General features: G+C 42.9%; 1 protein-coding gene across 1 annotated transcript; it reads right to left on the bottom strand.

The window, feature by feature from the left end:
- Positions 1 to 5,784: 5,784 nt before the first annotated feature.
- On the bottom strand, positions 5,785 to 9,927 carry RNF7 (ring finger protein 7). The gene is made up of 3 exons (XM_048506601.1): positions 9,718 to 9,927; positions 7,001 to 7,048; positions 5,785 to 6,429 (listed from the first exon to the last, which is right to left on the bottom strand). The coding sequence occupies exons 1-3, from the start codon at positions 9,893 to 9,895 to the stop codon at positions 6,311 to 6,313; spliced, it is 345 nt and encodes a 114-aa protein (XP_048362558.1). The 5' UTR covers positions 9,896 to 9,927; the 3' UTR covers positions 5,785 to 6,310.
- Positions 9,928 to 13,836: the final 3,909 nt, after the last annotated feature.

Genomic DNA, 13,836 nt, shown 5'->3' with positions numbered 1-13,836 from the left:
CAGATTAGCCTGTACACTCCCACACACGCCAGCTGGGTGACCTTGAGCTAGTCACAGTTCTTCCCAGCTCTCTCAGCCCCACCCACCCCACAGGGTGTTTGTTGTGAGGGGGAAAGGGCAAGGAGATTGTAAGCCCCTTTGAGTCTCCTGCAGGAGAGAAAGGGGGGATATAAATCCAAACTCCTCTTCTTCTCAATTTCTTCTTCGTGTGCTAGACTGCACAAGACCTACCAGGTTTGTTATAGGCCATTTTGTTCTTGCTCTAGTATTGCACTGGTAGACTACCTTCCCTAGTCAAGACATTCTCAGTAGATCCTGTGTGGCAGAACCTGGTTACCAGGGTACTCTCCAGGGAACCTTTGGTTTAAAGGAATTTCCCAGGAAGGAAAGACATCATTTCTCCCTTCCTACAGTAACAGGGGCATTTTGAGATAAGAAGAGGGAGATGAAAAACTCAACATTTTGCACAAAAAGTCCTTGTGGCAGCAGAACCACTGTTTGCTCCAACCCACAGTTGGCACAAACCATGAATTGCAAACCCACTTCACACTGCTGATGTCAACAGAAGAGTGGATTTCTTGGTTCAGAATAGGAATCTTAGATTTATAATGCTTCCCTTCAATACACTGCATGCATTATAGCCCAGTGAGTTCTTCTGCAGCTTGGATTCAGATCAGAGCTCAAGAATATTTCTGTTCTTGTCCTTCTTACCTACCCACAACCTGATTGTCAGGAGCAGCAGCAGCAGCAGGCCATTGCTTTCACATCCTGCACGTGAGCTCCCGAAGGCACCTGGTGGGCCACTGCGAGTAGCAGAGTGCTGGACTAGATGGTCTGATCCAGCAGGCTAGTTCTTATGTTCTTCTTATGTTCTTATGTTGCCACCGCAGCAGGGCAACATGCCATGAAGGCAGGTTGGCCGGTCCTCTCAGCCCCTTGGAGCCTTGCAAAACAGCTACAGCACCATCCTAGGTGGCAGGGATTCTGAGTCATATAGTCCAACCTGGTCACTGATACCTATGACATCAGGTACTTATTCCAGGCATCAGATGGCATGCCAACGCTACCCTAATTGTCACTTTTCTATTTCAGCCAGATGTTTATGTTGCCTCATTCCTACTCTAGATCAGGTATTTCTTTAGACTGAGAAAAGACAAAATAGATATAAGTCTCTACAAAGAAGGCACAAGCACAGATGCATTAAGTGATTAAGGCAGCTCAGTCAGTCCCAAGACACTCGATAAAGGAGAACCTGATTGATGCATACCGATTTAGATCTTATTTTGTGAAAACCCTTCAGCTGATAGTTACATCTACAATTTTCAGCAGCCATTCTTGAATGGCTGGAGTCCAGTAAGATGTATACACCAAGAATTTGTTTTCTGGCAATTAGAACTCCTTGATATACAAATGCCTGCTTGGAGGACTTGTTTAGATGGCATGTAACCTAAAGTTGTATGTTGAAAAGTGAAGGCGTACAGGACTCCTCAGTGCAAAATAAACAATATATTTGGCTGGATAGAGCAATCAATTAGGTGTGGCTGACAATCAGTTCTTCCCCTTTGTCCCCTCTCCCAGTACACCATTCTGTTATATCATCCAGATTAACCAGCAGGTAGAACATTTCGATACATGTTGTTGTTTTTTTGCAAGGCAGAGAGGTCAGATATATTTTATGCAGCAAGTTAACTGATGTCAACTTCAATTTAGTTTATCAGGATGTTCAGTTAGAAACCAGGAACTGTTGTCATTTCAAAGGTTAGATTGTGATTGTGCCTTTTATATCAAGGTTCCCCAAACTATTTAAGCCTGTAGGCACTAGGGTTTCCAATCTCCAGGTGGACCCTGGAGATCTCCTGTTACTACAACTGATCTCCATAAAATAGAGATCAGTTTCCTGGAGAAAACAGCTGCATTAGGCGGTGGATACTATGGCATTATACCCTGTTGAAGCCTCCACCTTCCTCAAATCCCACCTTTCCCAAGCATCACCCACAAAATCTCCAGGTATCTCCCAACCTGGAGCTGGCAATCCTAGTGGGCATTTTTCTAATTCTGACATAGGGTGGTTAATGCAGCTACAAATGGCCATCTCAAAAAGCACAAATAGCTGTTACAGTTTAACTTCAGTCACACAGTAAAAAACCTGGGCCCCTTCCGCACACGCAGAATAACACGTTTTCAATCCAGTTTCACAACGGTTTGCAAGTGGATTTTGCTATTCTGCACTGCTACAAACAGCATTGAAAGTGGATTGAAAGAACATCATTCTGCATGTGCAGAAGGGGCCTTAGTGTTGTGCTGGCAAACAAAGCAACATTTTTAAAAATCTGCACAATCAATTTCCAATGGCCAGTCAGCGTACTTGGGAGGGCAAAGCTTGGTTCTAGCGACTTTCTAAAAAAAACTTGGCATGTGCCAGGAACTGGGATGCCTGCTTCTTTACACACTGATTACAGCATCAAATCACACAAAAAAAGCATCCTTGATAGTTTCTCTTTTCTTTATCAATCAACTTAGCCTTGAATTAACCATTTGTCTATGTAATCATGTCCAGTGTTGAAGCATGATAAATGATTGGTTACAATCTGTGAATATCTATGGGAAGAGAAAGGTTTTCCAAAACATCTAATGGTTTCATCAAGGTCTAATAATTGTAGAGGGTCTAATTATTGTATAAAGCTTGCATTTTGCTAACAGTATAAAGCTTGCATTTTGCTAACATATTGCTAGTTTTAATACTGCTGTTTTAAAATGTTGACAGGTTTTAATACTGCTATTTTTGTTCGTTTTCTTTAATTAAGTTTAAATTGCAATGTTTTTGTTTTATCTTTGGTACCTTGGGTAGATTCTGGTGCCCAGCATGCAGGTTAAAATCTTAAGTTTTCACCATAAGACCAGATGAAAGAAGATGGTAGTCTGAATATGACTTAACTTACTCAAGAGGTAAATGTTTTAGCATGATGGATGCTCTCAAAATCCACACTTGCTGTTCTTGTCTTGTACATAATTTTTTTCCTACCATTTTAATCATACCACATTTTTCTGTTTGATGCTAATTGCTTTTATACAGTAGGACTGTTAAAATGCACAGTAAATGGGTGCTATGAGTATTTACATGAACTAAGATTTTTCCTAACCCACCCAGGAAGACAATCAGCTCTTATCATCCCATCTTACTGCTTAGCTCAGAAAGAAAGCAAGAGTTGCTCCCCATATCACCAGATTACAACAGCAAGTCCTAACTTCGCAGACTATTTGTTGCTGAATGTCCTACAAAAAGTATGAAATACATTGGTCCATTTCTAACATCATGCCAAGTCATGGTTTTGCTAGATGGGAGTTTAGGATCAAGACCATGCTTTGAACTTTTAAACATAAAACAAATGCTCTAGCATTTTAGAGCTGGCTGGCTGCTTTTGTTTTTCATCCTTTCATTATTCCACCTCTACCAGTTCACAATGTTATTCTGACTTCTATAGGGCAGGGGCCTCTACAGGCCAACCAACGGCTCTAAATGCGGTTTACCAATTCAGACAGCATGCCAAAAGCTGGTGATTTCTAAAATGAGATGCTGTGAGCCTAAAAAAAAAAAGGGGGGGGGGAGGTAGTCTAAGGACCAAGCTACATGTTACATTTTCCACATGGTCTCCATGAGGACTTGTGGTCATACGCATGTTGCAAGTTCCGAACAAAAATGTTATTTAGAAGTGTTGCAGGCACTCAATTCTGGTTGGGACTGTGATGTGGGTGGAGCAGGGCTGCTGCCTCTCCTACACGTTGTTTTTCCAAACTGAAGTGGCACTAGAGGGCATGCTCGATGCCCAGTATTCAATCACTTCTCAGAATGAAGAAATGTGGGACCAGTAAAAATTAAAATCTCTCTTTGTGATTGCTGCAACATAAGCACAGAAACAGAAAGCTGCCAGGAATAAAGCCAGTCCAAATTGTGAGTTTAGCTAACAGAGTTTAGTGACTTACCAAAGAATGTGTTTAGCTACGAACCAGAAGTGAACAAAATATGAAATCTTTGCCCTGTCTACATCAACAGTCAAATTTTGCAATTATTATATGAACTTTGTATTTATTTGTATTTTATTTCTATTATAATATGAACTTCTCATACTGTACTCTACAACATTTGAAACAGTAGAATGCACTTTGATCTTACCACATTTTGCTACAAGGCAAATGCAAATAATCATTTCTATTAAAACTCTTGGCTTTTCAAATAATCAGATTGCTCCATATGTTCACAGATTGTAACCAATCATTTATCATGCTTCAACACTGGACTTGATTACCTGGAGAAATGGTTAATTCAAGGCTAAATTGATTGATAAAGAATAATCAGCCCTTTTAGCAATGTTTTTAATGTATCTGAAATGCTGCAGCCACAACTCCATCTTTATTAAACACATTTACCGTATATACTCACATATAAGCCGAATTTTTCAGCACATTTTTAATGCTGAAAAAGCTTCCCTCAACTTATATGCGGGTCATTGAAAGTTTTTGTGTGTTTTTACTTTGCTGGCCAGCAGGGGGCGCAGTTTTTATGCTTGAGGCACCAAAATTTCAGGGTACCCTCAGAAGACACTCCTGACGATACCAGCCAAGTTTGGTACAGTTTGGTTCAGGGGGTCCAAAGTTATGGACCCCCAAAGGAGGTGCCCCCATTCCCCATTGTTTTCAGTGGGAGCTATTAGTAGATGGGGCTACCCTTTTGAGGGTCCATAACTTTGGACCCTTTCTGGAACAAAACTCCTGGCTCCTGTAAACCTGGCTGGCCTCATCAGGAGAGCTTCTTTATGATACCAGCCAGGTTTGGTGAAGTTTGGGTCAGGGGATCCAAAGTTATTGACCCCCAAAGGGGATGCTCCATCCTCCATTGTTTACAATGGAAACTAATAGTAGATTTTTCACTTCTGATAATATCCCTCTTAAAATCTAAGTTGGGTTATATTTAGACATACAGATGATGATGAGGAATCCAGTTTTGAAGGATTTTAACTCTTGTGTTTTAACTTGGTTGCTGGTTGAGCTAAGGTTTTTGTACTTTTAAAGTTATTGTTGATACCATATTGTTCTTGTTGACCCTCTTTTCCACTTACAGAGCCAGTTTACTGTTTTTCTTTGAAAAAATATTCAAAAACATTTAACCTACTGATGCCTCAATTGATGCTGCATTTCCCACCCTCGACTTATACGCGAGTCAATAAGTTTTCCCAGTTTTTTGTGTTACAATTAGGTGCCTCGACTTATATGCGGGTCGACTTATACACGAGTATATACGGTAAATCCTGTAGTCATCAATAATAATTCAAATTTTCATTAGTTCATTCCCTGTAATGAGATGCTTGGGAAAAAGAAGTTATATCTAAACAAATATATTTGTTTGATCATGTGGGGAAAATAATGAGCTTTATGGGCACTGCTTGATTCTCTATGCTGATTCCCTTTTAAAAATACTACCTCTCTAAAAAAGATACAACCTTATTGCTTTCATCAATTTGTATCTTTGCTAACTTACCTGTGGAAAAATAAGTTAAGCAATATCAAATATCACAACTGTGGTTCAAACGTACACATAACCCTGTGCATAAACTGAGATTTCACAGGATGGTGCATAAACCTTTTGGACAAAAGGAACTTACCAAATACAGAAAAATAACAAGACTTACCAGTTGTTAGTTAGCAGACTTTCCTAGGTCTCTAGAGAATGGATTTTAATTGAATTATTTCCAATTAAATTATACTGTATACAAAGAAGAAGCTGAGCACTTAAGAGTAATGTTTTAATACTGTGAATTACAGTACATATTTTGAAAGGACTGTAAACTCATTTTAACCTTTAAAATATCTTAGAAACAGATAGCATTCAAAGCCAAAAGGCAGGTTTCATCTTAATGAAACAAAGCAAAAAGTAAAAACAAATGTGTCCACACCTATTTATTTCAGTTAAATAACCGTTTCCAGAAAACAGTGGTCTTTTAGGTGTAATTGCTTAGATTATAGTGTACTTGTGGGCTTCAACAGCCCTAACACTTTGCTAAGTAATTTTACAAAATTCACAGCAAACATTTAGATACATTCTTCAATATTGTGCACTTGTGTTCTTGCTAGTACAATCCTGAAGAAGGATCCAACAGATCATGAAAACAAAAAAAAAATTAAAACAAGATCATAAAACTCTGTAGACCTAAATAAATAAATTCTGCCACATACTGAGCAGTTGTTTTTCATAGGTGAATATGGCATCAGTTGTTTAATGTTCTTAATAAGTTCAGCAGAAGAATTGCCAGTGCTTTTATTTGCCTATTCTTTGAACTACCCAGTCCTGTTGGCAGAGTGGACAACGATTGTTCTGTTTCACCCACAGTGACATGCAGCAATTGTGGAAGGAATGATTACATTCTCCCCAGACCACTGAAAGAAAGAAAAAAAAGGAAACTTGAGATACCACAGTTCAAATTAGTTTGGCAGATTTTGGCTACACAGGCTACCCCTTTACATACAAACACAGCAAATTTCTTTGAACCATCAAGAATCTTAACTAAATTTGTTATTAAGTAAATTGATATTCACTTCTTTCACTGAATCAGCCATTTTTAAGGAGAAATGCCTGAAGATACACGAAATGTTTGAAAGAGGGGTGACCAGAAAAAAATCCCACAGGAAAATACCCACATGGAAATGTGTACTTTTCATGTGGGCATCCATTATGGTGGGCTTTTTTCAGGGAACGTGAAAGATATAGTAGCTTTTCCTTCCAAATATATTAAACTCCTCCTTAACGGCCACGTATACACAAAAAATTGACAGCATGTTTTGCTGCATCCAATTATTTTATAGAACATTATGTCTTTTTACTTGAGTGAAGCTCAAGAGAATTTTATTGATGCACATCAAAAAGAAGCACTCACTTGAAAACTTTAAAAAGCACCCCACCAAGAGAAAACCTCTGGTTGAATAACAATGGAATGAAATCACAACATACCAACACAATCTTCTTGTTTGTTTTCAGCTTGACATCTAAGACAGGCATCTAGATGTAAACAAGAACAAGACTAAATGTAATGTTCTGGATGTACCTCTAACAACTGATTTACCAAAGCATGTACAACTGCTGAAAACATTTCAGAAATACTCATACTGCACTTAGAAGTAGTATGTAGAGAGAATCTACCCTAACGATATGAATTGTGAAGCTATATATGCTCCACAAAAGATCAGCTTTCACTCATGCTAAATTATTGTTCTAAATAAGAAGAATTTTTAGGGAGAGGCGCTTAAGTGGGTTACAAACAAGACATTGATTTGCTTCAGCATATCTCTTTTTAATTACAAAAAAAGTTGTTAGTAGCGAGGGGCTCTGGCTCAGTGGCAGTGACTGCTTGGCACAGAGAAAGTCCCAGGTTCAAACCTCAACATCTCCAACTAAAAATAGCAGGTGACAGGTAATAGGAGAGAACACCACCTGAAATGCTGGACAGCTTCTACCAGTCTGAATAGACAATGCTGACCATGATGGACCAGCAATCTGATTCAGTATAAGGAAGATGCATATGTTTACATGTATTCCTCTTGTATTGGAAGTGACTGCTTTGCAGAAGATTTGCTACAATATTGATTTGAGACTGAATTAAAAATGGTTGTTGGATACAACACAAACAGGTTACTAAAGATTCCCAAGGCAAAAGTGGCTATTCTCTATTGCAATTTCACCTCTGGATACAGGATTATATAGAAAAAATGAAGTATGCTCTGCTCTCTATGAATAAACTTGCTCTCGCTCTGCACCAGTTCTTTCACTCATACTACTGTCCAGAAGTACTGTTATTAGGAACTACTGCAGAATGAAAGAACACATATCCGTAAATATTGCTAAACATAGCAAACGTATTTCTCCACACAATTCTGTAAAAGGGAATATGCTTAAACAGAGAAACAACACCCATTTTCAGTGTCTACAATGGTCCAAAACACAGCATAATATGGAAAAAAGATATGGAAGAAATATGCAATATTTTAAAATATGGAAAAAAATAATGCAAGACATATATGGAAAAAATGATAACAGAGTATTGTACCAGTCCACCACAGCCATATCGCTGATCTATGTAAATTCATGTAACTGTATTTAGAGATCACAAATACGGGAAATGGGTGAGAAAGATAAGGAATCTGGAAAGCTTCCTTTCTGTGATTCTGTAACTCTCAGGGGCTTGGGCAAACAATTTCTGCTTTGCCCCCACCTTCCTTTTTCTTTTGTCACATTTACAATTTCTTCCAAAATTCTTAAAGCAATAAATATGCCTGGTTCTCATAAAGCCTCGTTTGGGATTTTGCTTTTTCATTTGGTTAATTTACTATGCTGTATTTTTCGACATATCTGATATGGATACCACAGTTCCTTGGTGGACTGGTTTTGGTACTTTTATGACTGAAACCGACCACCGTTTTTATTATATACAGTGACAGGCAGAAAGTCTGGAAGACATTATAGAGGGGGAGAAAAATGTGCCTGTCCCCATCACCTCCCATTAGTCTGTAAGAGCGTAATCACAAACCACCCCCCCCCCCCATGACTTTAAACTGTTTTCATTATCCCATGCTTCCTCAGTATGGTGTTCAATTTTTTCTTTTGATCCATTTGAAAAAAATACATTTCCCTGCATATACATGGTTTCCTTAACTTATAACTAGGGGAACATAGGTCTTCCTACCATCAAAGCTACAAAAGCAGGCACACTGACACTGGCACGAAGCTTTGCCCACGGTTTTCACCAGCATCCATTTCCCCCACTATGCCACCTGATGGCTTTCTAAAGCCAGTAATTGTTATTGTGCTGTAGCACAATAATGTTATAGTGATCTACTGCCACCCTAAACCAGCTGCTCTAAATTCCTAACTTTTATTCTATGACTTTCCTTAAAATGCAGCAACAAAAATGGCTCACTCCCTGCTTTTTGTGTGTGTGAAAAATGGTCAATTTTGAAGTAGATGTTAGATGGACAAGCCCTTCCCACACAATTTGGAATTCAAGGTAGAGAAAAACCTTTGCATTAATGCTGCCTAAGGCAATCAAATACCAGGTTATTGTGAGACACTGGAAAAAAGGAGGCTGTAATTGTTGGTTTCCTCTATTTGAGCTAGCAGCTGGGCTGAAAACTGATATGTAAACAGCTGGTCAGGTCAGCAGATTGCTTTCTCGAATTTTACAGTTTCCGCATAGTTGACTCCAAATATGCGGCAAAACACTCAAAAGACCGCATGGGCGTCCATTCGGAGATTATCCATTATGGCCACCCTGAAGGCACCCGTTTTGTGAGAGGGGAAAACATCCCCACTGAGGGGCTCTCGACGGGGAGAAGGAGAGTCTATAGTGAAAACAGCACTGTCGTGGAAAGCGAGGCGTCAGGAAACAAAGGCGATGCCCGTCCTTCAAGATGTATCTCTATGATGGAAGCCAGAGAGATGGAAACCGTCTCTCGGGAAACCTCCATAACGATGACCTCTCCTGAGGCCGACAAGAGACAAAAAATGCTTCGAGGCTCCCTCAGTGGCCGGGGCGGAAGGCGAGGCAAGCTCTGTCCCAACCCCGCCCCGTCCGCTGGACAGACGGGGGCGTGAGGAGACGGTAGGCCCCGCTGCAGAGAGAGGCCTTCACTACTCCGGCCCGGGCGGACCTCCTCTCCTGTCCCCGCCCTTACCCATGACCTGCACGCGGCAGATGGCGCAGGTGTCGCACTCGACGTCCCAGCTCCACATGGCCACGGCGTTCCACTTCTTCAGCGAGAACATCTTGTCGCCGCCGCTCGCCCTTGAGACGGAGAAACCCGCGTGGGAAGCGGAGACGCCCGGCTCGTCGCCGTCGTCCAGGTCGGCCATGGCTGTGGGCGGGAGGAGGAGGAGATTGGCGCCGTGCAGACCCGACCGCTCCGCCCTTCCCCCGAGGCCGGCGACGCAGCACTCGAGCTCCCTCCGGCGGCGGGCGGTGGAAACGAACATTGAGGCCGGCTGGGCCTCAATGGGAAGGACTTTCTGGTGGGGGCTGTGAAAGTAATTTGGCCCGTGCAGTAATGGGGTGGCACACATTTGGAGGTAGGAGGAATCAAACCCGGATCTCCACATTAAAGTTCACTTCGCCCTTGCCTGACTATCCCATTACATACTATTCTAGACTAACTGGTGTGCCAGGCTAATTGGATTATTGTGACTTAAACTCTTGGGCACTAGAGCTCCCATTAGCAAAGTTTGTCTAGTTACTTTGCTTCCGCTTCTCCTATGAGGCACGAGGATGGTGAGGGTCTCAAGGGAGGGAGCCCTTGAACACCCTACTACAGTGATGGCGAACCTTTTTGAGCCCGAGTGCCCAAACTGCAACTCAAAACCCACTTATGTATCGCAAAGTGCCAATACGGCAATTTAACCTGAATACTAAGGTGTTAGTTTAGAAAAAACAACTCATACATTACCATTTTTTATCTTAAAAGAAAAACTTATTAAAGAACTTATTAAACAGAGCTAAAAAATGAAGACAGATTTAAGACTCTCTTGGTGGTTCAACATTCAGGGAAACTTAAGGAGTTGCCAATTTGGTTTTCTGAGAGGGTCTCTGAACCTTTACAGTTTATGATGGTAAGAAACTCAAAGATTTTTCTAGTTTGCAAATGCAGCGAAGGACAAAGCTTCCCCTGTTTGGTTCTTCCTTTCAGGAGATGTCAAAGGTGAAGAGTCTGGCCAGAGTAAACCCTTTTCCCAAAAAGAAGACTTCTAAAATGTTCACTCAGAAAGAAGTCTAGAAAACTACCATGCCTGACTAGAAACAGAGAAATGTCAAATGTAAGACTCCACTGCTGTTGTTCATGTTCTGCAGATGAGGGTAAAACCACTGTTCTTACATAAAATTGAAGGCCAATCAGCAACTGGCTTTTAGGCTAACCTAGTCGGGAACTCACTGCGCAAAATCTTAAATAAATACCATTTGAGAGGGCCTCTTCTTTTAAGCAACGTGACATGTGATTCATCCACTTATGTGCGGCCACATCACACAAGTTCTGCCCGCAAGGGGTCAGGCCCTCCGCACAGGCTCGCGATAACCCACTCTCAGAAGCGTTAGGAGTGTACGGCCAGGCGTTGCACTTCAAAGGGGAAGTCCTGCCCGGGATGAATGCAGCCAAGAAAACTTCAGGCGGGTGCATCGGTCTCTAAAACCTAAAGAAGCAACTTACAAGGGGTTGTAGAAGTAAAAGCGATTGAGCAACTTGAAGCGGTCTTGAATCTACTCAGATCTCAGAGAAGTTCCTTCCCAGCAAATGTGGCTGGGTTGGGAAGTGCACAATCCTGTATCCACTGGGTCAAAGTCTCCCTCCTCCTGAAAGGGGGCTGCATGGGAGCACAGCCTTCTGTTTGCAAGTTGGATCCCTCTTTTTGGGGAGTTCTTTTCGAGCTCATGCAGAAAAAAGCGGCGGCGTCTTGTATGTACACACACAGCCGTGGGAGAAACTTTTCCAACCTTTCGCTCTCTGCTAAGTGTTGGTGCCTGGTGGGGTGAAAATGAGCCCAACTCACCCAGAGGAAGAAAGAGGAGAGTTGCCTGCAGGAAGAGGAAAGGGTGGGAAGCGTGGAGGGAGTGCAGCGGAGGGCAAGCAAAACCTGGATCAAGAGGCGTGATGCTTGCAGGAGATCGGCGTCGCAGCTGGCCAGGTGACGGGCACCTGAGGAACAGGCACTTACCCAGCGGCGGGGAGGATCCGGATACGCTGCTTGGAGGCGATTGACCCGGCGTGGAGGCAAAGACCCGCGAGGCGGCATGCCTTTTGTAGCAAAGCACCGAGCAACTGGGCGTCGAGGAGTCCTCAGTGCCAGGGCAGGCAGCGGACCCAGAGGGCGTATCCTGGCAGGCAATTCTGGTGATGGAGGCACAGCAGCCTAGTGAAAAGCGCTGCTTGGCGGACAACCTGGCAAAGGCGAGAAGAATTAGCTCTGGCGACCAGTCAGCAGCATGACACAGCGAGGAGAGCGGCGTGCACAGGGGAGGCGAGAAAGAGGGAAGCGGCCCCAGAAGGCAGTCGCGGCAGCTGGGGAGGCTACGCACTGCCTTCTGGGGCGTTCCCTGCTGCCTGTACGCTTCGGCTTCTCCTATCGGCGCTACTGTACCCTTCTTGCTTCCTTCAAGATAAGCCCCAGAAGGCACTGCGGCAGCAGTGGGGAGTTCTCGGGGCGAGGGAAGGGGAGATTGAGCGCCTCGGCATTTTAACCACAAAAGACCTCAGCGTGCCACCTCACAGCACGCGTGCCATGGGTTATCGCGGCCCTACTATTTGGAGCCCTCATCACCAACCCTAGGGGTATTCTGTGGATTTCAAGGACTATCTGTTCCTTGTATTCGTTTGAAACATATCTTTCTGACATGTGTGATCTGGGAAACTGCACGGTCAAATCCCGGTTCTGCAATGGAAGTTTGCTGGTGACTGGGCAACTGACACACTCTCAGCCAAATCTACCTCTCATAGAGTTGTTGGGAGAATAAACCGGAGAAGAGAAAAAGAAAGGAAGTGGTTTTGCCTCATCTCCTGTTGGAAGGAACGGGATGTAAATTAAGTAAATAAATAAATAATCCAGGAGCATTACCAACATTCCCTGCAAACGTGATATATTGGCCATGAGGTTCAATATGTTGAAAACTTATCCTTGCTTACAGTTCCTGATTGTGCCCAGTCAATGTGTTACCGCGCTGCTCAGGATAACACTTTCCGTTCCAGAGGTATCCCGCTCTCGGCAGCGCCCAGGAACCCAAGCAAGACCCGACAAGGCTTGGATAAATAAAAGTGATTTATTGAGATGCTGACCTAAGTGTCAGCACCTCCCTTCCGCACAAAACACTGCGCCGCCTAGCAGCCTTACAACACCTTAAGTACACTTTCTCCCATCGGGAGCCCAGGAGAATCAAAGACAGCCCCCCACCATTCAAAACAACCAATCATTCATTTGCAACATGCAGGAACCAATCAGTGTCCGATAGGCATCCCCTTCTCAAGTTTCGCGCCAGAGCAGGGCGAGGCGATGACGTGTCCACTGACGGGGGACACACAAAGGTTTTCTCCAGGTGTCCGGGGTCAGGAAGCAAAGAGCGATGACGTGAGTCCCCTTATCTGCCTGCTGACGAGATTAGGCAGGGCAAGGCGCTTCGGCTGAGGTTTCCCTTTGTCCGCGTGCATCAGGAGACTTTACACGTGAATGGGATAAGTCCGGGTGGGGCAGAGATGGCTCTCTGCCCTGGGCCAAGGAGGTTCCATACAAGCACAAATACAGGGGAAACTTACAAATCCTATTTCTACCTAATACAAATCAGTTTCTACCTAAACAAATACAAGACAGAATAAATTTTCCAATCGTTTTTAGTTCAGACATATTCCAGGAGCGGGATTCTCTCCTGGCTCCGCTATCAAATGTACTAGACTAGAGCCTCCAGAATATGACAGAAGATATAAACAGTATTGCAAAACCTGGTTTTGACGCTGTAAGTGTATCAGTTAACAATCTTAGTGTGCCAGACTAACTGGTTTATTATGGCTTCAACTCTTGGGCACTAGAGCTTCCTTTGGAGCTCCCCATCAGCAAAGTTTGTCTCCATTCTGTCTGTGAAACCCTGATTGGGCATAGGACTTTTATCATGAGACCTGTTTGTATCTGGCATTAGCTGTTGCATTTACATATCATTTACTTTTTCTACATAAATCATTTAGAACATCTCCAGAATGTTTTGACACCCCCTCCCCTTTGTCTGCACTTACCTTCTCCAAAGGTTTCATAATTATTTTTTGCTG

The sequence above is a fragment of the Sphaerodactylus townsendi genome, linkage group LG08 (assembly GCF_021028975.2).
Source record: "Sphaerodactylus townsendi isolate TG3544 linkage group LG08, MPM_Stown_v2.3, whole genome shotgun sequence".
NCBI classification, from domain to species: domain Eukaryota; kingdom Metazoa; phylum Chordata; class Lepidosauria; order Squamata; family Sphaerodactylidae; genus Sphaerodactylus; species Sphaerodactylus townsendi.
Note: the sequence above shows the minus strand (reverse complement) of the source record. Positions and strands in the feature narration are given on the sequence as shown.

Coding starts and splice junctions, on each gene's coding strand:
- RNF7 (XM_048506601.1), bottom strand. CDS start 9,895: ATGGCCGACCTGGACGACGGCGACGAGCCGGGCGTCTCCGCTTCCCAC. Junction 7,049..9,717: donor CTGCCGCGTGCAGGTCATGG/GTAAGGGCGGGG, acceptor GTTTACATCTAG/ATGCCTGTCTTAGATGTCAA. Junction 6,430..7,000: donor CAAACAAGAAGATTGTGTTG/GTATGTTGTGAT, acceptor TCTTTCTTTCAG/TGGTCTGGGGAGAATGTAAT.